Genomic DNA, 25,351 nt, shown 5'->3' with positions numbered 1-25,351 from the left:
CAATGCAGGTTGTATAATAAGCCTCCACATTAATGGTAAGATCATGTAATTTTTATACTTGAAAAAAGTACAATATTAATACATTACTGTCGAAAACACCACAGCAGTTTGTTAGGCCTACAATTTCAATTTGAAATTTTTTCTTCTTTTTTTTAATATATACAAATGCTGAAAAAGAGTAGTGGTCCAATGCATATCATTACACAATAAACTGTTGGTTTTTTTTTTAGCAAAATTCCAATTTAAACCTTTGTTTTTAGCAAAAAAACACAAGATACTAATAAAACACATTTACCCCAACATGCCATGATCACAATTCACAAATAAAGTTAAAATGTAACATACAAAAATTCTCTTAATACTGTTAAATAACTACATGGTTTTATATTCATAAGCAGGAATGAGAGGACCCCTGAATGTGTTTACAGTGAATGCTAGAAATTAACTTTCAAACAGGGTGTTTATCCCCAAAAGTGACCAGGCATTTCAGATGCACTAAACAATTAATTCTTAAAGGCAAACAAACACATACAATTACTGCTGCCAAGGCATACTTAAGATACTCACTGAGTTGCATTAGCAAGGTAGGGAAATTATTACAAAATAAAGCAAAAATGACATGTAACAGTTCAGAAAGGTTCATCTTATTCTCATATATAGAGGTTCATTAAATAAGCTAAAATCACATATTGTCATACTTAATCTTGATACCCATTGTTATTACCATGTTCCAGTGTATTCTTAAACTGTGTGCTTCATCTGTTTAGGAAAGGCGCAAAAATATTGGAATGACGTAAAACCAAGCATATCAAACTGTGCAAATAGAAACTAACCCTGGGGAGTTGTTTTACTTATTTAATTGTTTCTCAAGGGTTTCTCTACAATAATATCTAGGTATTTTTAGGGTTTGAGACCTACTGTAATGTTTATTTTGTGTGAAAATATATTGTTCTAAGTCTCCCTAATTGCTTAAATAAATACACATACTTGTTGATCAAAATGCAGCTGAATCCTATGAGAAGACCAAAACTTCCTGGATATAGAGCACTGTTTCCATTTAGAATACATCCATACATTCATTAAAGTGAAAACTGCCTGTATGAGGAAAACTGAAGAAAAAAATTAGGATTCATACACATGCGTGTGCCAAGTACAGAAGGAAGGTTGGTAGGCATGGTCCATGAATTCACTTTCTGAAGCTAAGCAAAGCTGACACTACAATTTAAGAAACATCCAACTTCTAGAAAAAAATTAAAATAGTACAAAATTTCAACGATTCAACACAGGTCGCAGAGAAGAGACGAGCCAGTTCACATGATAAAAGCCACTGCAACTTCTTCAGCTATTCCAACTTGTTAAATATAGACAGTAGTCGTTTAGCAGCAAATGTTTCCCCAATAAATAACACACTGTGTTTTAGTCCTGCTCAATAACTGCAGCAGCTACAGTTACATCAACAGCTGTAGAGCAGGAGAACCTTAAAACCATCTATACAAAATAATGTCACACTGTGACAGGTGAGTATAAAACACAGTTCACATGCCTGACAGGAAATGAGACACCTTTGTAAATAGGGCAGTGTTGACGAAGAGAAGTCTTGCAATGAAGTCCACTCTACTGATCACAAGGAGATGCCTTCAAATAAGTCCTTGACTGGATGGTTGCTTGGTTTAGATAAACAGAAAAAGGTCATGTTTACTAAACTGTGTTATCAAAGAGTCTAAAAGAGCATACTCTGTCTTCTGTTTTTGCCAGGTCCTTAAAAACAAGCAAACAAATTATTTCAAGTCAGTTATTCTGTTGGCATTTTTTAGAATGAATACACCTATACTAAAACAGATATACAAGCAGGAGAACCCTTCCCCCCCCCCCAGCATCTCTTACTCATTCATTGAGAAATGAGAAAAGTGTAAACAATTAGAACTGCCATCTTAACATTACTGCTCAGAACGTAGTCGTCATGGTTTCTATTCTTCCCGTGGTGTTTATATGTGCATGACGTTGATCAGGGTGCTTTTCCGTTACCTGTTTCTGGGTATGATGAACTTCGAAAGCCTGGGTCTTTCTGTAGCTGGATTTCCTTCAGCGTAAATATTGACACGCCTGAAAAAATAAAGGAAGAGTCTAGTCACAAGTTACAAATTGTCATTTCAGCCTACAAGATTAGTCTGAGAGTTTAAAAAAAAAAAAATACCCCCTCCCCCCCGTGACTAAGTGTTCAGCCCCTTCGCATCCTGTAGACGTGTTTTCCTACAGTGTTCAGGCGCCACCTCTGGTAAATGCTGATACTGTAGTCACCAGTTTGTATGGAGAAACGGTTTTCCCAGATACATCTCAACATTTCAGTACATGATGGCTACAGGAGGCAATAGTCAGAGAGGCACAAGTCACACCAGTGTTTTCATTAAGTGGTGTGTCAATTCCATGTTCTAAGTCAAAAGGGGTTTTCTTTATTTCTTTAAAAAAAATATACAAGGATATGAATAAAAGTAAACTAAATATTTCAAATATATTTATATACTTTTGCCAGTTGCTAGACGGTTAGCAAAGATTAGCAGGATATTTTTTTTTATTAATAAAAAACAATAAAGCTTTAATGTGCCTAAAGCAGTAGGAGTCAAGTTCAGGCCTGTGGTACTAGGAGAGGGCACTTACTCTCAGGCAAGGTGTGTACCCGTGTTCCAAGGCTTTTGAAGTAGGCTTGTTTCATTGACTCATCTGCAGAGATTCGCTTCTTAGATTCATACTAGAAAGAAGGAAAGCAAATAATGTATTTTCATTTTCATAAAACATCTGTGCTACCAACAAGATAAAATCAGACACCTACAACTATTCCTCTCATATTTATTATATATTAACTAAAAGAACAAGTCCAGGAGACTTACTTTCAAAAACATCAAGACCAGTTCAATTCCTTCAGAATCCAATCTGGAGTAAAAAAAAAAAAATAGGTTACACCATTTTCAAGTCTGTTAACCAGTATACCACTATTTTGGGTCATATGATCAAAATAACAAATACCTGGGTGCATGGTTAATTAAAGGCTGTGATTTATATTTGGGAAAGTTGTAGGATTTAAATTCTTCAATGGACGATATCCCTGGCCAGTTGTCTTCTGATGGAGTGCCTATGTATAAATGGGTGAAAAACAATAAGTTACCAAGTATAACGGTGTTTTTGTACGATTACCCTTTGAAACTGTTTATCTTAACTACATAATTTCATAATAACATACATTTCAGTGTATTTTCTATATCCCGACCTTTATTAATATTGTGACAAGTGAACAAATTAATTTATTAAAACTCTAAATAATTTGTTAGCTGTACCTGGCTATTCATCTATAATGTAGGCAACTCCTTTGCCATTTATTATTTACAGATTATTTATGAAGTTTCTGTAGTGTAGTGGTTATCACGTTCGCCTCACACACAAAAGGTCCCCGGTTCGAAACCGGGCGGAAACAGCTTTTATAGGAGGCTGTGTGGTCCAGTGGTTAAAGAAAAGGGCTTGTAACCAGGAGGTCCCCGGTTCAAATCCCACCTCAGCCACTGACTCATTGTGTGACCCTGAGCAAGTCACTTAACCTCCTTGTGCTCCGTCTTTTGGGTGAGACGTATTTGTAAGTGACTATGCAGCTGATGCATAATTCACACACCTTAGTCTCTGTAAGTCGCCTTGGATAAAGGCGTCTGCTAAATAAACAAAATAATAATAATAACAGATCAGGTTAACTATGATGTGTTGACAATACTTTCCCCAGACAGTTAACCTGAGATGATGCTTACTTACAGTGAAAATGCCCAAATCCACAGATTCATTTTATACAGGGATGACCTCCACTGCGTCCACTATCAAACTAGACCCTTGGTGTGCTGTGCTGGAATGCACCTGCTGAAGTATTCTCACAGACAGGAGTCAGAGTGGCTCAGTCCCTAAGGAATGGCCCACAGAAAACAGTATTTGGTTTTCATGTAGAGAAGAGAAATGCTTACCTAAGAGCCTAAAAATTAAGTGCAATTCATCTTCTACTGTTGAACCGGGGAACAGAGGCCTGCCGGCAGCCATTTCGTAAAATATACAGCCCACTCCCCTGAAAGGAAAAACAAATACTTTAGGCATATTAATATTATTTTTTCTCCCTTTCGGCTTCATGAAGCTACAAAGCCTTATTGCAGCACACATTTCTAAATGATCAGATCTGGTTTAGAGGTTATGCATGTTGATGTCTCAAAGTGAGAGCTGAATCTAATTGCGCATACGGTTAGTTTTAATGTTGAAATTAATATAATTGGACAGCTATCAAATGAGAACCAACAAAAAAGCTCTGAGGATTGCTAACTGCATTTTGAACAACTGATGGTCTGCATTTGTCGTCACATTCTAGGTTGTTCAGTCTGCATTTCAAAATGTTGGTCCTTGCCACTTATTTCAATCCCTGAATATCTTGCTTTAACTGTGGTATATGGTGTATAACATTTAAAATGGTCCTTAAACAAAAATGCTTGTGGTATAGAATATAATTCCACTGTACCGTGAACCAAAGGCACATGACAAAACAACACAACAGACAGTTATATTGAGCATTAGGGAAAATTCAAGTATTAAAAAACAACAGAACTTGGAACATTCTAGAATAATTGCAAACATCCTAACAAGACAAGTGAGTGATAAATAAACCAGACTTCCATCTGCATGTTCTTTAAGCAATAGTTTGCTTACCACATGTCAATCTGGGTGGAATACTCTGAAGATCCCAAGAGAACATCAGGGGGTCTGTACCATAACGTGACAACCTCATTGGAGTAGGTCTTTGTAGGGACTGACTTGGCTCTTGCTAATCCTGCACAAGAAAAGCAGCTCAAATTCAACACAGCACAACTGATCACAATGACAGAACACGATTAAAAAGAAACAAAATAATTAAAACAAGCAGTAAACAGCATCTCACAAGAAATGCAGAATGGTACAAAATTAGGAACCCACCATCCTAATAAAAAGCCAGAGGTGACCATCAGGCACCTCGATCAGATCATCTCAAAAATCTAATCACAATTTTAAAAATGAAGGATCATTGCACAATAAAATGTTAAATAAATGAATGTAACCATTTGGAGGTATCATGATATATCGAGAAAAAAAAAAAAAAAAAAAAGGATTTGAGGCAGCCATATAGGACAGAAGGTTAAAGCCAATATAACACAGTGTACAGCGATAACCAATACCAAGCACTAATCAGATAGACTGCTCTTCTGCTCCTGTGTTGCTACCTGTTCTTTTATTGGAGTGCTGCGTGTGGGTTCTTAATTTTGTACCACAATGCATCGGTTCCTAATATACAAATAACTTGGTAACAGAATACATTTTTAACAGCGCAAAATGAAAGTGAAACTCAACCATGTGTTCAGTATTACTTACCGAAATCAGCTAATTTTAGTTCCCCTCTCTCATTAATGAGCAAGTTCTGTGGCTTCAGGTCTCGATGTAAAACTTTCCGCCTATGACAGTAAGCCAAACCTCGTAAAATTTGAAATAAAAAGATCTGAAAAAAAAAAGAAAAAAGAAAATACAGTGCCTTGCAAAAGTATTCAGCCCCCTGACCAATTCTCTCATATTACTGAATTACAAATGGTACATTGAAATTTTGTTCTGTTTGATATTTTATTTTAAAACACTGAAACTCAAAATCAATTATTGTAAGGTGACATTGGTTTTATGTTGGGAAATATTTAAGAAAAATAAAAAACTGAAATATCTTGCTTGCATAAGTATTCAACCCGTGCTGTGGAAGCTCCCAGTTTACACCGATGAAAGAAATTGCCCTAACGAGGACACAATTACCTTACCATTGGCCTCCACCTGTGAACCATTAAAGTTGCTGTCACATTTTCTGGATAAAAACCCCACTGTTGAAGGATCATTGGTCAGGCTGTGAATCTGAAGGAAAATGAAGACCAAAGAGCATTCTACAGAAGTTAGAGATAAAGTAATACAAATGCATAGATTAGGGAAAGGGTACAAAATAATATCCAAGTGTTTAGATATCCCAGTGAGCACAGTTGCATCAATAATCAGGAAGTGGAAGCTGCATCACACCACCCAGGCACTGCCAAGAAAAGGCTGTCCCTCAAAACTCAGCGCTCAAACAAGAAGGAGACTTGTGAGAGAAGCCACAGAGAGGCCAACAATCACTTTGAAGGAGCTACAGAGATCAGTGGCTGGGAGTGGAGTAATGGTGCACCAGTCAACCATATCAAGAGCTCTGCATAACACTGGCCTGTATGGGAGGGTGGCAAGAAAGAAGCCGTTACTCAAAAAGTACCATCTGAAAGCACGTCTGGAGTTTGCCAGAAAGCATGAGAGTGACCCAGCTGCGATGTGGGAAAAGGTTTTGTGGTCAGATGAGACCAAGATAGAGCTTTTTGGCCAAAACTCAAAGCGCTATGTGTGGCGCAAACCTAACACTGCCCATGCCTCAAGACACACCATCCCTACAGTGAAGTATAGTGGTCATCATGCTGTGGGGATGCTTCTCATCAGCAGGGACTGGGCATCTTGTTAAAATTGAAGGAAGAATGGATGGAGCAAAATATAGGGAAATACTGCAACAGATCCTGCTTCAGTCCGCTAAAAAACTGAAGCTTGGGAGGAAATTCACCTTTCAGCAGGACAATGATCCCAAGCACAAGGCCAAAGCAACATTGGAGTGGCTCAAGAACAAAAAGGTGAATGTCCTACAGTGGCCCATTCAAAGTCCTGATCTCAATCCCATTGAGAATCTGTGGCACTATTTGAAAATTGCGGTCCACAAGCGTCGTCCAACCAACCTGAACAACCTGGAACAAATCTGCCAAGAAGAATGGGCCAAAATCACTCCGACACTGTGTGCAAAGCTGGTACATACTTACCCCAAAAGACTTAAAGCTGTTATTGCAGCGAAAGGTGGCTCTACCAAATATTAATGTGTGGGGGTTGAATACTTATGCAAGCAAGATATTTCAGTTTTTTATTTTTCTTAAATATTTCCCAACATAAAACCAATTTCACCTTACAATAATTGATTGAGTTTCAGTGTTTTAAAATAAAATATCAAACGGAACGAAATTTCAATGTACCATTTGTAATTCAGTAATAGGAGAGAATTGGTTAGGGGTTTGAATACTTTTGCAAGGCGGAACGTTCTTATTCTGCAGAAAGATTTTATAAGCAGGGCCTTTAGCATTTTACAAAAAACTGACAACTTCAATTCAGGCCGATACTTTACCTCCAGATGTCCATATAACAAAATAAGGGCTCAAATTAAACTGATCTAAAGAACAATTAAGTTAAGACATTAACTAACCAACAATTATAAAACTTTGAAATGGAAATTTTAACCAAGAGAGGCTCCAGAATTTATGAAGGATTTGCAAAGTTTAAAAGCACACTGAGGAATGTAAATCTGAATCTGCAGGCTGCCTAATCTATGCAAAAGAAAATGGTGATCACATTCCAAATGCAAAACAACGTTTCCCCCGACATTGTAAAACTGGCTAAATGGAAATGCCAAGAATTTAATTTTTTTTTACAAATATTTTTACAAAATGTACTTGCTTAATAAAGGACATTAAAACGTGTGCTTCTCTGAAAAAAGGAGTACATTACTCAAGGATCTAATGTAAACAACATTAAAGGATTAAACAAAACGTCAACATGTTGAACTTCAACATGTTGTATTGAAACATTGTGAGCCTTTGAATTTCATTTACCATACAAAAATAAAAAAGAACTATTAAAAAAACAAAAACATATATTAGATTGTAATCGCCTTGGTTACATTAGCAATGTAATCACTTGAAAGGCAGGAGGACAAAAAACATCAGAAAAACAACCTTTAAAAAATTATTCCAGGCTGGCAGTACAATTAAGATGCTCTCAATACTTATCTGACAGCAGGTAGGCTGATTAGGTACCAGACAACATCTTTATTGAAGCCCACCCAGTTTAACATCATGAAAAGCTTTCTAAAACAAGGGTTTAATTGCTATGCAATACAGGAACTGAGGCTATGCCACTGAAAAGAAACAACCGCTTTCTGCTTACCTTCACATTGTGCAGGCTCATAATGTTTCCACAGTCATCCATGTATTGCTTCAGATCCTTATCCTATAAATATGGACATAAATAAAATTTGACATATCATTTAACATAATCATTCTACCATAATATTTAAGAAACGCATTAAGTAAAAATACAATAGTACACAGTTTTTATTTTTATTTTTAGTATTTATTCATAATAGTATTTTTAACTGTGTGTATATTTTGGCATCAAACTATCATGTGTGTGTCCATACACATCTGAGAACAGTTGAATATACATATAAAACTTGATAATTGCAACTACCTTAGCTGTTTGGGGAAAAAGAAAACAGAACACACATACTTCCTACGAAACCACACACACCAGTTACTGTAAAGCTGTTCTTAGATTAATAATCAATAGCAACATCTCCATTCACAAGCATGTCCCAACACACATCATTGCTCCCTCATGATGCTCTCAGAATGAATAGCCCTTACCAGGTATTCAAAGACTAGTGTCAACGATTTGTCCGTGTGAATGATATCATGTAAGGTGACGATGTTCGCATGCTTCAGATCTTTAAGTAACGACACTGCAAAAGAGAGAAAAAAATGACATTACTTTATATACTACACATAATACTACACAAAATACAAACTCACTTGTTTTTTTCATATATTATCTCATTCCTCAGATAATTAATTTAATTTGAAAATTATTTCATTTTGAAATGGTATCATAATGTGGGCACTAAAGGGTTTATAGTTTTAAAAGTGGCTTTAATGTCCAACCATAAAGCACCTATTTGTGTCGGATTGATTTAGGAAAGCGCTACCCTTGTTGCACCTCAGCTCCATTTGTCAGATTTGGCATGATATTATATAACACTTAAAAAGCTTTGAAGAGACGGTATATTTTGGTGAAAATCTGTTTATCTGGCTTGTTTACAAAGCAGTTAGAAATCAGCATGTCTACATAGTGGAGGGGATTTTTAACAACTCGTCCAGGCTCAGAGTGGGTTTGTACTGCAGGGTGACAAATGGGATTCTAAATCACCCTGTGGAGTTATTTTTGTTTTAAGCTGGCGCCCTCAGTTTGTGTGTGTGAATGAAAATCCTGCTCTGTGCACTCATTTTGAGTCCACAAATGATGTATTCAACCAAGTTACACGCAGATACCTTCAACTTTAACGAGGGCACGTTTGTACTGTGTCTACCCACCGACACAAATACATGTACAACAGTTTCCTTTACCTTCTCGGATAGCTGTGCAGGGTGCTCCCTCTTCATGTTCCAGTCTGATCTCCTTTAGTGCTACCAGGTTGTCTGTCAGTTTACTCCTACCCTTAAAAACAGTTGCATAAGTTCCCTGAAATGCAAAAGAAAAAAACAACAATCTAATTATAAGAGGAACATAACTGCACCATTCACAATGATCTTCATAAAAGGCAAGGTTAAAACAAGAGAAACACAAGCTGTTACAAAGACTGCATCAGAAAAAAAGGCTGTACACTGTGTACAGTACAAATACAAAACAGAGAAACTAATAAACCCAGTGACTGACCTCTCCCAGTTTGTCCAACTTGATGTAGGTCTCGAGTTTTCCAAATCCAATTTCAGACTACAAACACAAAAGAAAGAGACATGGCTTTAATAGGATTACTGTCATTCATAATGCCAAACAGACCACTTTAATAAAGTCAGCATTTCACATACACTGTTTTAACACAGTTATATGTGTTTCTAATTGGTTTACTACGCTGTATGTCTAGTTCTACTCCGGTCATTTCTCAACTGACAAAGGGATTGAAACAATAAAAAAGGTGCTCAGCAGAGAACACTGTTTGCCACTCCCCCCTGGGATTATCTTGATTTTAAAAGGGGAAGCAATAAAGTGTCCCTTTTGGAAAATCTCAATAAATAATATACAGTGAAAAGGTAAGATTATTTAGGCTCACAGCTGCTTACTGTAGATCAATAAAATAACCCCCTTTTGTAATGATTAAACAGCATTTTTCAATGCAAGTCCAGCTGACTGCCTATCCTCTTGAGATTCAAGATGTGCATTTAGCATTGGTTCAAGACGACAAGTTCAACTATTAACACAACAAATAATTTTTTTTTTTTTTTTTTTTAATTGTCTGGATAAATTAATATGAGGCCTATGCAGCATGCACCACTGAGCTGTGCTGTGCCAGTGAAATGCCACCACAGTTGCATACAGGTTAATCTTCACAGAGTGCCATGGAGACAGACTCACCAGTGATGCTCTGCGAGACCGCCTGCTCATTGGCTGGTCGAATTGTGGGCTGTTCAGCTGCAGCTTCTCCAGATACCCGTCTGGTATCCTAATGTCTGCAGGCAGCGACAGACGCTTGTTGAGGTCCTAGGAAGCACAGACAAGCACATGTATATTAAACAACACGTGTCAAGTCAGAAGTGCCTCTTATTACATTTTCAAATGAAGGCTGCTTTTAAGCAAGTACTTGAGCAACAACATCCTCCACTTTAAGCAGTTCTTAATTAATCACCTTTTTTGCATACAATTTTCTGGTCAGGCTTTAGATAGCCTAGCTACTGTAACTAGAACCACACAGAAATTATTATGGTGTTACTGGTAATCCATATTTTTTAGGATTTCATGTAAAACACTGCAACATTTTCATCCATTAATACACAGCAGTCTTACCCATCTTCTAACTAAAGGTACATTTTGTATGTAGTTTAGATCACTCTGAACTAGTCACACAATTGCAGTGGAGGCCAACAGCAGGAAACAGGCTAGATCAGTCATGGATAGTAAGTGATTATTGGTCTGCGAGTCAGTATTGTATTTGTGTTTTAAAACGGTTTCCTATACATTACAGAGAACAAATGATCACATGACCTTCCCAGTTAGTGTTAAAAGTCAAAGAAATACAACAAGCACCTTTGAGACACAAAACCTCTCTCTGTTGTCAGCTGTAAGCATTATGCCAATTGGTTTACTGGTAGTTTTTCATATTCAGATAAGACCTGTGTACAGCAGCTTAATTACAGGAACTAGAATCTGGGAAGGAAGTTAAAAACGGACACAAAACATTTGAATAAACATGACAATGTAAATAAGGAAAACAAAATGTTTCCATTTTGAAACACGGCACATACTGTAGTTTAGCAGACTGCTTCTACAGATTCTCCAACACTGTTATAGTTACAGGATTCTTAATAGAAAATAATAATAAAAAAATCAGTCAAAATGAAAGGTATTAAGCACTTTTCAAATGACACAGTAGACAATATCTAGAATATTATAGGATTCATTTTACTGTTAATGTTAACTAGAAAACAAACTATACCAGTAACAGCCAACCCAAAACGGTGCTGAGTTGTTTGTTAGAGTTTGAAATTTGACATAAAAACAGTATAATGAAAAACTACCTAATTAAACAGTACTGCTACACTAGGAGTACATGAACTCCAGTCAGCTTATACGATGCCTTCCAACATGCCACCAAAAGGCTTTCTGCACAATTTCCTCCAGGGAAGGTTACTTTACAAGCAGAGTAAGTTTTAATGTCCAGATCATCTTCAACTCCTCTAATCAAATTGATCCAAGCTTCTGTGTGCATGAGAATGGCATCACTGCCATCAGGGCCCTTTTAGCTTGAATCAGCAAGGCACCCCAGTTGCCACGGGCATGTGCTGAGGCACACTTATACGTCCTCTCCATGTGTGACTAACACTAGACTGAGATCCCTCAGTGTTTGACAAGATACAACTGCAGAACGGCAAGATTAGAAGGATGGCACGTCACGCAGGGTCCAAGATTATCAGGCTAAGCCAAGGTACAAGACTTTCTAAGTGCATAAAACACCACTGTAATTTGTGTAAACAGAAAAAAAAACTGCATTTATAAACTGTCTACTATATTAAAACCACTATAGACCTATTGGATCTACATAGAGCAACGGGAAAAGGGCAAAACTCATTGACTTGTTAGCAGAAAACAGAAAGTATTTCAGTTATGATGTTTATCTGTAACTGTACAACTGTTTCTTTAGTTGTAGAGGTTAAAGTTGTATAACCCAATGAGCTGAAAGAGAATCTTTGAGAACTGCTTTTGCCTTTATAAGCTGTTGGTGCACCTTGATCAGTTGGTCCTGCAGTGAGCTGCAGACCTGCTCATGTCCCAATACAGCTGCTGAAATGTGTACCAGCCTCTTCTAAGCACATGCTTTCTTACTGGCTATCAGCATACTCACAGCATACAGCATGTTTCCACTTCGGCCACTAGTGTGGCAACGTGTTTATGTTATTTGTTCTGGTACAAGGTGGCTGACAGTATTTCAAAATTGGACATCAAATGACACTGATGCAACATGAACAGACTTTAACACAAATGGATATAAATAAATACTTATTTTGAGATTGCACACTTGCTTTCTTGTTCTTTAGCTTCAGTTTTTCAACCAATGTTGCCGGTCTATAGTGACGATGCCTTCAATACAACATCAGTATCTCGGAGCTTCCATGCCAACGTGTAAATACGTACCAGGTGGTAGGTTCGTAGGAGTAATCATCTGATCTGAATAAATCTCAATCTGCTGCTCTTTGGTCTTTACTATATCATTGTATTAGTTTTAAAACATGCCATCTGAAAGACATTCAAGTTCAAGCTGAAGTATAAGAGGCCTCCAATACCCAACTTCCTTTATCCAACGACAGTATAACAGCGTAGGTGTGCTCTGTGCTGTGAAATCCGCACTCCACCAATCCTGCGCTAAAGTAGTATTTCTGTAATCTACATGGCTGTAAAATCACACAGCATCTCTCTATAGACAAATCACTGCAGTATTAATGTTACTGTTATGACAATAGTATTACCAGACATGTGTGGCTATTCCCAGTTGCTGATGCAGAATGTTAGTCACCAGAGGGCAGTAGCTATCAAGCAAGCACCCTTTTGCGGTGATGCAGTACAGATTTGCTACTCCAATTAGGATTACCAGCAGTGCTACAGTAAGCTTCTTTTGATTATCAGCCAATTCATTTACAAAACAGAAAAGCACCTAGCATTATCCACTGACGGGGATCTTTCTGTGCTGTACTGAGAGGAATTATCAGGATAAGATAACCAGTGTCCCAACATTAACACCCACAGAGACTGCTGCAATGAAAAAGGAGAACTGGCAGCCCTGTTTACAGAAGCAGGGAGTCGTTACAGGCTGTTTCAGCAAGCAGCTTCAAAGAGTGATTAGTAATGCTACTGTAAACAAACACATACATCTGGATATTCTAAACAATGACACCAAACCCATTGCTACGCTAGCCCTATCCCTTGAAGACCAAATTAGTATTCTGCCAGTAAACAAAACCTGTTTGTCAGTACCCAGAATCAAAACTCGATTGTAGTGCACAGTGTATAAGTAGTTGCAACCTCAAACTGGTGCAAATTTCAAACAAAACCTGTGTTTTATGGGCTAGTGAATAACATAAAACACTGCAGTAGGTGCGTTTACCAGATGTAATGACTTATACAAGGTACTTACAGTAAAATGAACGCAGGATTTGTAAGGAGTATTAAAAATGGCAGTGTTCCAGCTCTTTCTGTGTTGGACTACACTTGCAACCACAGATAATGTCAAGGCTTTTTAGAAAATCTGGGAGGCTTTATTTAGCATTTATTGTTCGAAAGAAGTAAAAGCGACGAGAGTAGTTATTAGAACCCAATGAAAATGACTATGGTTACCCTATACATTTAATCACACGTTACCAAACTAAAAATAACAGAAGCAATTGAGACCGGTGTATTGAAACACAATGTCACTTATGTAATTGCACTGTAAAAATAACAGGTATAGTAATTCTTAAATTACAATTGTGGTTTCCCTTGATCTTCATTGACATTTTTTTAAATGATATTTACTTTTTTTTTTTTTACCCCGGTTTTCACCCCAATTTAGCATGCCCAATTATTATCTGTATCCCCAGCTCACCGCTCGCAACCCCCCCGCCGACTCGGGAAACGGAGGCTGGAACACGCGTCCTCCGAAACGTGCTCCTTCCAAGCCGTCATTTTTCGCACTGCAGATCCACAGCAATGCCACCAGACCTATAGTGCCGGAGGACAACACAGATCTGGCGGCTCCGCTGCAGAGCCACAGGCGCCCTATCGGCCACAGGGGTCGCTGATGCGCGGTGAGCCGTGGATTCCCCTGCCGACCTAAGCCCGCCCTACCCGGGCAGCGCTCAGCCAATTGTGCGCCGCCCCCTAGGAACTCTTAGTCACGGTCAGCTGTGACATAGCCTGGATTCGAACCTGCGATCTCCAGGCTATAGGGCACATCCTGCGAGGAACGCCTTTACTGGATGCGCCACTCGGGAGCCCGATATTTACCTTTTAATTTAGTAATATTAAAGTGTAAGCAGAGAACACACAATGCTGTCTTTCCAGTGTTTTTTTCAGGTTTGCTGTAGAGTAGTGCTTGCCTTTAAATCTACCAATTTTATTTTAACTTGGATTTTGCTGCTCTATTAGTTACCTTGTGTGCTGAATTCTCAAAAGAACTGTACACAAAAAAAGGATTAAGTGCTTTTTAAAAAGATGCCTCATGTTTTATCTGAGGACATTCAGCTGTACACGATGACATGTGACAGATGAATCGTTACCTGTAGCACACAGGTAAAGTTTTCATACAGGTTAATTACTTGCATCATGAACAGCATTGCTTCAGATTGCTTTGAATTGCCCTTTACTTTTTCTGGACATGCCCTAAATCTACAAGCTGAACTTGGGACAGAAAGCCTAAATAAAGTAATTCAGTAAACCCTGGGCCCAATTTTAATGAAATGCAAACGTAGAGGGCAAAGCGCAAATTACGTTTGCTCTGTCCAATAAAGAAAAGCTGCTAGCAAATAAAAAGCAAGTGACATTCCCTTTAACAAAACTATGCCTTTGCTGTGATCTTGATGAAGAAGTTTATCTCTGTTGCCACAGCACCATTTGTTAATGCAGTATTTAGAAATATTTACATTCATTAAACAATTTTTGCATATGCAATTGCAGTGTTTCATTATATTCATAATCACAAACAGCTTGCTCAATCAGGGGCAAACAAGTTTTGCCCTAGCGTTACAAGTTCGCCCACTCCTCAAGATCAGGCCCTCAGACTTCTAGGAATATCAAGAAAGGAAATGAAAACACCCATTTGATAAACTCCTTCGTTGTATTTCACAGTACATAGATTCTTACCAAGGGCACTTTTTCATTTGAGCAATCCATGCTTGCACGTGCATGGTTCAACTTCTAAGCAGGCTACTAGTGAAGTTTTCAAGCCTAAGACTCTGTGGACCGATGTAAGATGTTAATCCACCTTGAACTTTAGAAGATGCTAATTCCTTATTAAAAGGGAACAAACTTGCTGCTCACAACCGACGGAACACTTATGATACATCAGGCTTCATTCAGGAGATAATCACCATATGCTTTCAGGACAGCTGTCACATACCAAGCATACATCTAATGTCTACAACCACCCTCCCCATAGAACAACTACAACTGTAATTTATACATGGCACCTGTCTCTGCTTCCTCCTGCCATAGACATTCCACAGACGCTCAACAGTTGGTACAGTACTCACCCGTTATAACGCGTCTCGTTATAGTGCGGAATCGGTTATAACACAGTAGGGTCGTGGCTCCCATTTGCTCCATAATGCCATTACAGTAGCCCTTTTATACTTGTTATAAGGTGGAACACAAATAGCACGGTCTTGTAACTATGGCTCCCAACTGTAGCATTATAAAAGGGTGAGCACTGTACTAAGGTTCCACACTGACAGGGTGTTCTGGACACATTCAGCCATCATCCTAGCTGAGATGGGCTTGGTGATCCCCTTGTGACCCCCTGCCTATTCTTAACCATAGTCAGTGAAGCAGGATCCATCTACAGGTATGTGCACCCTTCCGTGGTTGGGTTCGCTGCTGGCAAGTGCGTGATTGAGGAAACTTTACATGTAAAACTAAAGTTCTGTAACTGTTTTCTACTAACGCTGCAAGTGAATAATTGCGTCATCTATACTGGTTCAAAGGCATTTACTGGTAACTTAAGGGAGCTGTAATAACTAATGAATAAACAATTCAAGACAAAAACTTGATATTCCTAAAAATCCTTATTAATTGTCTATTTCATGCCTTTCATTTGGAGCATCTTTTGATTAAGAAGTGTTAATCTGTATTAATGCACTAGCCAGCATCACGATCAGTTGCTTCATACACCAAGTGAATGGCACCAGGTGCACGACAAACTTCTTCAGTTAAAATAAAATTAAATTAAAAATAGGTCAGTATGGTCAAAATAGAAACAAACCGTGCCATGTAGCATGCTTGACACTTTTAGTCTCCTAAAACCTCATGAAAATGCATGAGTGTTAGCAATAGCCTTTGCGCTTAAATTAACTCAACACAAGCTGAAGTATCCTGCCATTTGAATCTGATGCAGGTGTTTAGTGCACAAGACTTGCCCATGGCTTGTAAACCACTCGTTATTTTTAAACAAATAAATAAAAAAAAGAATAACTAACTAAACATGATTTAAATAACTGGTGGAAAGTGATGGAATCTATTGTATCTCAGGTTAAATTGGGTTATATTGTACAAAATTATTCCACTTGGTGGAAGAAATAGCATACACAAAGAGATGAGACTCACTGCCACCCAAGTGCTGGGAACAAGCTGAGGTTCCAGGAGATTAAGTCAAGGTTCCAATCCACGGCCTTCTGACCAGGACAACACAACAGTGCTACAACTAAAGACACCAAACTGAAGAGCAGCAACTGTTCACTTACTAGGCATGTTTACATAACAAGCTGACAGTAACGACTGCTGGCTGCTTATGTCAATTAACTCAGCTGTTTATATGTGACAACAGACTATGGTGAAGCTGGCAGTGTTCTTAGATCTTCAGTTATGACTGGGCTGCCACCATCAAGGCTTGCCTTTAAAGCCTCACCCAAATCAAGTATCTATTGAGCTGTGCTCACCTCCATAGAGATCCTCCTCTGCACTCGATTCCTCAGACACACTCCCGTAGGAGACTGGACCTCGTCCGACGATGTTCCAGACGCCTGGTCACTTTCTCCATCGGAGCCGATCTTCAGATTCTCATGTACAATGTCTAAACAAAAGCAAGGGCAGCAAAATAGATTACAGTCATCTGGGCTTAATGTGACTGAGTTTCAGTCAATTGAGAATCACTGAAAAAGAGTGACAAGTGCAGGGACGCCCCTCCAGTCTTTCCTACTGGCAGAAAAATGATTAATTTAGAAAGTGGAATGTTCACAGCCATGGCCGGATTAAAGGACGTGGGGGCCCTACATTAACCCATATTTTGGGCGCCCTATGTATATTATGGTGAATGGTGTTACTGGCTAATTGATCCGGCCCTGTGTTGGGGACAGAGTGTGTGTGATTGACTATAAAGTGAACTGGTTTCACAATCAACACTTCCATGAGTCGGCTAAAAAAAAACAGACATCACGTGATCAAAAATAAAAAACGAAAACGAAAAAAAACGAAACGCTATCCCAAGTGAATTAACAGTGTTTCTATTGTTACCATCAGACTTGGTTTAATCGGAATACCGCCACACCAAAGGCAACATTTGAGGGAAAAAAAAATAAAAAAATAATGCATTTTAGTGATAACTGCTCTAAAAAATTATTCTACTGTATGCAGGCCAGGTGTCTAATCGCAGTAAATATTACTTGTTGCTGTCATTTTTAACACACATAAAATTGCATCGAAGCGAAAATTATTTTGATACCAAAATTACACTTGTTTGACAATAACCTTAGTGTGCAAGGGACAATAGTAAAAGTATATACATGTTAAATTAATACTTGGACATTACATTTATAGAAATAATAATAAAAAAAGAACCAAGAAATGGATCTGGTGCACAAGGGCCTTCACACTGCTTTACCGTTGCACAGTGTAGAGAGGAATATAAACCCACTATCAACACACGCGTAACATAACTGCTTGTGGTGCAAATGGAATCTAGCTCCTATCCCTGTCAGTGAAGCGACACAGTCACGCTTGCCATAATATGATCACTCACAATCCGCACTACTGGGGTGACAGCCCCAGAATAAAATCTCCAACATTGTAAAGAAAACTTCCATAAAACAACAATCGTAAACTCGATTATAAAGAACAGTATATGCAGGAAATGTTACGCACTTTCTACCTATACTGCGATCATCATAAAGGTCATCTAATAATATGACTTCCAGTGGGATATCGTCACCCTGGTGTTCTGCTTCGCACACCATCTGCTGCAGGAGAGCAACACCACCGCCTCCTACACTGCATACCCTGTCGTTATCCCTCGCTTTATTTCATTCCAACACAGCCTGCCATGTTTTATGAACAGATTTTTCAGTTTTGTCTTTAGAGAAAAGAATACATTTATTTCTAACTCTTATCTAATCAGCCGAGCCCCTCTTTCGGTCCATGTCAGTCATCTTCTAAAACAAGCCAACACAAAAAAAAATGGTGCTATACATAACCCTCAAACAAGGAGACCCTGTATAGATTTTATTTTTGAAAGCCTGCCATTCAGTAGTTCTAGCACTCATTTATTAAACATAATATGTAATAACTTAAGCAGCATGTTACATATACAGGAGACGTGGCAGAAAATTACACAAATTATTTTTGGGGCAGATTCTGTCTGCTTTACTTGGCATCAGGTATCATAAAAGCTACAATTCTCCACTTTACACAATGAATTATTCAGAAGATTATTGCTGGTTCATGTGAATGGATTTTTGGAACATTCTATCAGTAACATAACTGTGGCCTGGTATGTTTAGACAACAGCACTTTTAGTCCCCCCATTTTGTTGGTAACAAAAAGGCACTTTTCTTTGTGAAAGGCGGCATTCATGCTGTCCCTTACAGAAGTGCAGCACTCAAATCTCTGCAAGCTAAATGAAATCATTCACACACCCCCCCCCCCCCCCATTCAGAAGCTATCCCTCTAACAGGACATGAGTTCATATTTGCTCAGCGAACAGAAAGTGAAAGTTAAGTTTCTGAATTATCAGAAAGTGTCAAAGGAATACTTTTCCTCTTGTCCAATAGAACATGACATGACAGTTTTTAATTCAATTGACACTGGAAGTTAACTTGTTAAATTTTAAAATTGGCTTCCCACACAGCTCTGAAACTTTCCAACATTGACGTCATCACGAATGCTCAGAGATTGGCTTTGTTCTGTCGGTGTAACACCTACACAAGTTTAGCTGAAGCCATGCCAAAACATCTCACCCCCACACTGTAGCACTGATTAGGAATGCAAGCAGAAAAATGTCATTTTGCTGCAAAGCGCTGAAAAAACACAGCACGACTGTACGTAGGCGACTAAAAGCCAAGTAGACGAGTCGATACTGACAAGCAAATCGAATGGAACACATAAGCTGTTAATACTGTAGTCATCTTAATACCTAGTTACTGCAGCTACCTCCAGAACCTGTCTAGCATAAGCAGCATTTCCTTCTGTCGACAGAGCAAGAGTGCAAGACACAAAATAGACGCTGCCAAAAACAAAAGCTGCAACCACAGTTTCCTGTCTCAGTAGCAGCAAATCTCCTCCTGTTCTTGGCACCATTCAATGTGGAGGCGTACTGTACTATAGATCAGCAAGACACCTACCGATATGTGTTCTCACCTCATTTCTATTAAAAGGATCATCATGCAGACAGAACTCCAAAAAGCGAAACAGTAGCTACTTTAATGCAGTAAAGTTAGGGAAGGCTTTGGCTCTGGTTACAGAGTTCAGGGGCACAACTCAGTATACTGATCTTACTTCCATGTGGCTTCTGCACTCATAAATCCACAACACTGGGTATGTTTTTAGTCTGTATTGTTTTTGCGTTTCAGACGAGTTGAAATTTGAATTACCCGAATGACAGATTGCTTTCACGTGACGACACACTGCAAGTACATGTGTCGTGCAGTGTAGAGTAGTGGTTAGGGCTCTGGACTCTTGACCGGAGGGTTGTGGGTTCAATCCCAGCTGGGGGACACTGCTGCTGTACCCTTGAGCAAGGTACTTTACCTAGATTGCTCCAGTAAAAAACCCAACTGTATAAATGGGTAATTGTATGTAAAAAATAATGTGTAAAAAATAATGTAATTGTATATAAAAAATAATAATGTGATATCTTGTAATAATTGTAAGTCGCCCTGGATAAGGGCGTCTGCTAAAAAAAAAAAAAAAAAAATTCAATTAGCACAAAAGATTTCAAAAACCACAATGAGTGTTTCAAGTTTCTAGAGGTTCTCATCAAATTCTTAGAAAACCATTGAAAAAAACCCACAGTAACAACTTCCTAACGCATGTTGTTTCTATGGCAACATAAGTCTGTAAAAACAATGTTGTGTTTAAAGTAATTGTAGATAACAAGATTCCATAAATCTAAGCCATTTTGCATGTTGGCTGCATAAGTCTCAATTGTAGGAAACACATATTACAGCACACATGTACTTTAATTTAAAAAAATATGTGATACTACTTTAGGTTAAGGAAGCTCTCAGTTTCTATGTCTTATTCTTCGGTTCAGTTTGCACTGGTATTGTAACCTCAGTAGCTTCTTACAGGTGAAAGCAAGTCAGTCAGTAGGGGAAGCAGCTGATTGGTTATTGACAGGAAACTACAGTAGCCTGTGAAGGGGCATGCATAATGTCACTCTCCAGGTAAAAGGACCCAGGAAGTACAGTACAAGACAGTTTAACACTACCACCGCCACGTGGGTCACTTTGACCCATACAATTTTAAACTGCTTTGTTATGAAAATGAAAGACAAACAATCAGATACAACTGAAAAGTTTTATTCATGAACATCATATCTAACATTTGCATCGCAGAAATACCGTATTTAAATGGAAAGTTAAACTTAAAACGGCTTTATTTTTAAAATGTGCGGATATACAGCACGACTACAACCGCTGACCGTTGCTTTGTACTCTATGGAGGCGCGTATGCGTCTGCCAGCTGACTGTGCCTGCATCCAGGAGCTGTGTTGTAAACACAGACGCAGTTCCATTGAACACTATTGTGTAAACACGTGTAAACTGGTACATACAAACCTGTAAGACCGAATTTTTTTTTTTCTTTCTAAAAGTAATATAAAAAAAAGAATATATAACAGACGTTTCAGATTAGCCACATAAGCTGTTAACCTACCTGTCATTTCAATTTGCTCATTAATATTTTATTATTATTTATTTCTTAGCAGACGCCCTTATCCAGGGCGACTTACAATTGTCACAAGATATCACATTATTTTTACATACAGTTACCCATTTATACACTTTGGTTTTTACTGGAGCAATCTAGGTAAAGTAACTTGCTCAAGGGTAGAGCAGCAGTGTACCCCACCTGGGTAAGAGCCCTAACCACTACTCCACACTGCAATTAAAATGACTACTTTCAAGATTAAATATTTCCTTCTGATATATTTCCAGTTGCATTTGTGAAACAAAACGAAGGATTGTTGTCTCCCAGGTACATTGAAAAATAAGCAAACTAGGCTTTCACTGAGTTTGCATCTTGACAAATCCACAATCATAGCAATCTCTGTCTCGTAGTCAGTCTACAAACAAAGGCTTGAACTAAAAAAAAGGACGTGTGCTAGGAGGAGGCATGTCTTGTTTGCTGCATTTACAAAAAAAAAATAGAATATCTTACGTTATATATATATATAAAAAAAAATAAACGACATGTACTGTAGTGCGTGGGTCACTACACGTGGCGGTTCTACGTAGAACTGTTTATAACTATCATTTTTGCGATTCTGGCTATCGAACGCCATCAGGATATTTAATTCATATATTCAGGAAAAGTCAAAAACGGACACACACATACGATTTACAATGGAAGGGCAATTAACATTTTAAATGCTAAATTGGTCAAACTGACCCGCATGGCGGTTCTAGTGTTAATAAAACGTGGTTTGTAAACAACACAGTTTTCTTTAACCTTGTGTAGTGCCGGATATCATGTTTTGAAATTAAAATACATGTTTCCAAGAACGTGTTCCTTTCAAAACTGCACATTTGAGACCTTTAGAATGAATGGATGTGTATGGCGGAGGGATGTTAAGGAAGACCTACTGACCTCTAGAGGACAAAGGCCAGCCCTGCAGGTGTCTGCCTTTGAGCTTATTGGGTGCCTGGCCAGCAGGGTTCATTGTAGTGCAAATGAGGGGAAACAGTCCCTGCCAGTTTTGCCTCCCTAACCCACAGGAGCACCAGAGCCAATTTATGGAACTATTTTGTTAGCTACAATTACTTTAAAAAGGTAATGCACCTTTTAAAAGGTTCTGAAAAATTACCCCAAAAATAACTAGTTTGTGCTATGCTAGTGAGCTGGAGTTTTACAGTAAATAGTGTGGAACAATAAAAACTGTGTGTGTACTGTTAACAAGTTTGTTAACACCCTGGACAAATTGCTTAGTTTAAAAAATAAAAAAAAAGAATCACCAACACAGTTCATTGAATGAATTGTAAGACCTCACATAGAGTAAAACTAAATTCATTTATTGCATGCTCGCTGACATGTGCTGTCAACCTCAGCTATGGTACATATCTGTATTTTCATTACACCCTCACCAAAGCAAAGCACACTGTGATACCCTCCAGGCCAGACTTTTATAGATAGCTGTATGTGTGGAGTAGCAGGAGGAATACAATACACTCACTCTGCATACGGTCTGGTGCTGGGGTACGGTTTACAGACCACAGTAGGTTACAGTCTTTGAAGATTGTTTATCCTCAGCAAGACAATTTGAATACCTTCATGATGGAAATGGAAATGAGCTTGTACACACTTTGTGAAAACAGATGAAAGCTAAAAACGCACAGAAAATGAACAGAAATACAATATAGATAAGGCAGGACGATGATCAGCAGAAATTAACCAGCATTTCAGGGACTGAACTGAAGACAGCCAGCAGGAGACCACTTATAATAGTACATGACTAATAACATGATTATTAAGAAAATGTTGCACTGCAATGAAATATAGAATGCGTCTAAGAAATAACGCCACAAACTTACCCAGTCTGCTTCCATTCCTAGTCATGGGCATGAAGGAGCTGAGGCTTCCACCGATCACACTGTGTGGCCTCCTCAGGGGGGGTTTCTTGAAGGAGCTCGTGTACTGGTGAAGAAAGGAGTGCATGCTGTGTGACGTGGGGGGCCTGCCGTTCCTCACAATCGGCTCTGGGATCCAGGGAAGCACCAAACCATCAGGGGAGACGGAACAAAGACACTCAATGAATATCAAAACAAGCACAGTGTGGTTTTATACATCCATGAGGAAAGTACAGAACGCTTATCTTCAGATACAGATGTTATTAAAGATCCTTATTCAAAAATAGTTTTTACAGCTCAAGCAAGCCTAGTAGTAATTGGAGTGCCTGCATGACATCTACATTCCACCTCTACATTTCCATGAACTTGGTAATTATTTGACTACTATGGAATAACTTAGCTGAACAAATAAAGGTTATCGAATTCAAGTGAGCAGTTCCCAAAAATATTCAGTCGATAGCTCAGGCAGTCAGGTGTGACCACTGTGAAAGTAGATCACCAGGACAAGCATTCACATTACACAGAAAACAAGAGTGTGTCAGTAATAAAGTAGGCAGCAGTGTGGAGTAGTGGTTAGGGCTCTGGACTTTTGACCGGAGGGTTGCGGATTCAGTCCCCAGTGGGGGACACTGTTGTTGTACCCTTCAGCAAGGTACTTTACCTAGATTGCTCCAGTAAAAACCCAACTGTATAAATGGGTAATTGTATGTAAAATAATGTGATATCTGTATAATGTGAAATACTGTATAATGTGATATCTTGTAACAATTGTAAGTCGCCCTGGATAAGGGCGTCTGCTAAGAAATAAATAAATAAATAAATAAAAATAAATCCCCTGCCATGACCGTAAATTCAACGTCAGAGCTATCAGCACAATGAAAAAGTTGATGACTATGACATAGATCAGCAGTACTGTCTTTCAGAATAGTATAGAATTAGAATAAGCAATTAAATGTTTGAAAATAGCAATTTGAAAAGTGATTGAAAAGTGCGACATACATACAGATGGACGAATGTACGGACAGACAGACACCCCTGTATATCCCATGAATCTGACATTCAATAACTTATGCTAAATAATGTTAACAGAGTTTCACAACAACCGGATAAGTGGCTCTCCAGATAAGTGTGAACTACGACTAGCGGTGTAAAGATACACTAATCACCTGATACAATACATATCACGATATACAGGTCACGATATGATATGTATCCTGGTATACAGGTCGCAGTATGATATGTATCACGATATACAGGTTGCTGTATGAAATGTAGCATTATGTAGAGGTTGCAGTATGATATGTATCATGATATGCAGGTGGCAGTATGATATGTATCACGATACATGTAATTAGAACATAAGAAAGTTTACAAACGAGAGGCCATTCAGCCCATCTTGCTCGTTTGGTTGTTAGTAGCTTATTGATCCCAGAATCTCATCAAGCAGCTTCTTGAAGGATCCCAGGGTGTCAGCTTCAACAATATTGCTGGGGAGTTGGTTCCAATTATTCAACAATGTAAAACGTACCCAGTGGCTAACCTATAATTCTGGGCCATTATACAAATTGAACAAACACAATTAAAAGCAAGGTATCAGAAAACAAGGATAACTGCTGTTAGCTCAGTGTTAATGAGATTGTTGCTTTTTATTAGCTGCCTCTCCAGTTCAATTATTGAACACTGTAGAAGATGCTTCATGTAATTGGCGTATCAAACCGTAATTAAACTGTAGGAAAAAAATTGAACTGTTGTTAATTTAATTTATTTACGTGTTTAGTTACCTATTTGGTAATAATGATGCTATAGGTACCCCTCACCCCATTAACTACTATACCCCTTGTTTTACTGAGTGAGCTGTCTGGTGAGAATGCAGCAGTGTGGCTTGCAGCCATAGAAGGAAGTCAGTTTCTCATGAAACCATTCACACTGACAGACAGCAAAAACACTGCTGGATTCCACTTCTTATTGACTTTTTAACTGATTCAAGTTCCAGTGTGATTAAACTAGTAATAACTTCCCAATTGAAATAGACAACTCACTTCAGTTAAATACAATACGTGATATTCCTAAAGCATTTACCACCATGCTCATTTTACACATGAAGTGAAAATCTAACTGAATATGTTACAGTTCTAGATACAAAC

The 25,351-nt window shown here is 38.4% G+C and overlaps 1 protein-coding gene and 1 non-coding gene across 3 annotated transcripts in view; one reads left to right on the top strand and one right to left on the bottom strand.

The window, feature by feature from the left end:
* Positions 1 to 33: 33 nt before the first annotated feature.
* LOC117420135 (cyclin-dependent kinase 17-like) overlaps positions 34 to 25,351 on the bottom strand; it is a 65,422-nt gene continuing 40,104 nt past the window's right edge. The window contains exons 3-17 of one of the 2 annotated variants that reach the window (XM_034033684.3): positions 23,172 to 23,336; positions 17,088 to 17,221; positions 10,324 to 10,449; positions 9,628 to 9,684; positions 9,318 to 9,432; positions 8,562 to 8,656; positions 8,083 to 8,145; positions 5,419 to 5,542; positions 4,723 to 4,843; positions 3,996 to 4,093; positions 3,022 to 3,127; positions 2,886 to 2,928; positions 2,656 to 2,746; positions 2,026 to 2,103; positions 34 to 1,758 (exon numbers count right to left, since the gene is read on the bottom strand). In XM_034033684.3, coding sequence (XP_033889575.1) covers positions 1,721 to 1,758; positions 2,026 to 2,103; positions 2,656 to 2,746; positions 2,886 to 2,928; positions 3,022 to 3,127; positions 3,996 to 4,093; positions 4,723 to 4,843; positions 5,419 to 5,542; positions 8,083 to 8,145; positions 8,562 to 8,656; positions 9,318 to 9,432; positions 9,628 to 9,684; positions 10,324 to 10,449; positions 17,088 to 17,221; positions 23,172 to 23,336 — 1,454 coding nt within the window. In that variant the 3' untranslated portion in view covers positions 34 to 1,720. The remainder of the gene's footprint in view (positions 1,759 to 2,025; positions 2,104 to 2,655; positions 2,747 to 2,885; positions 2,929 to 3,021; positions 3,128 to 3,995; positions 4,094 to 4,722; positions 4,844 to 5,418; positions 5,543 to 8,082; positions 8,146 to 8,561; positions 8,657 to 9,317; positions 9,433 to 9,627; positions 9,685 to 10,323; positions 10,450 to 17,087; positions 17,222 to 23,171; positions 23,337 to 25,351) is intronic. The other variant, XM_034033683.3, reaches the window with a different exon arrangement.
* trnav-cac (transfer RNA valine (anticodon CAC)) lies at positions 3,394 to 3,466 on the top strand. Its single transcript has one exon. It is a non-coding gene; the product is annotated as a tRNA-Val (tRNA).

The sequence above is a fragment of the Acipenser ruthenus genome, chromosome 14 (genome assembly GCF_902713425.1).
Source record: "Acipenser ruthenus chromosome 14, fAciRut3.2 maternal haplotype, whole genome shotgun sequence".
Taxonomy (NCBI): Eukaryota; Metazoa; Chordata; class Actinopteri; order Acipenseriformes; family Acipenseridae; genus Acipenser; species Acipenser ruthenus.
This window is presented reverse-complemented; position numbering and strand designations above follow the sequence as displayed.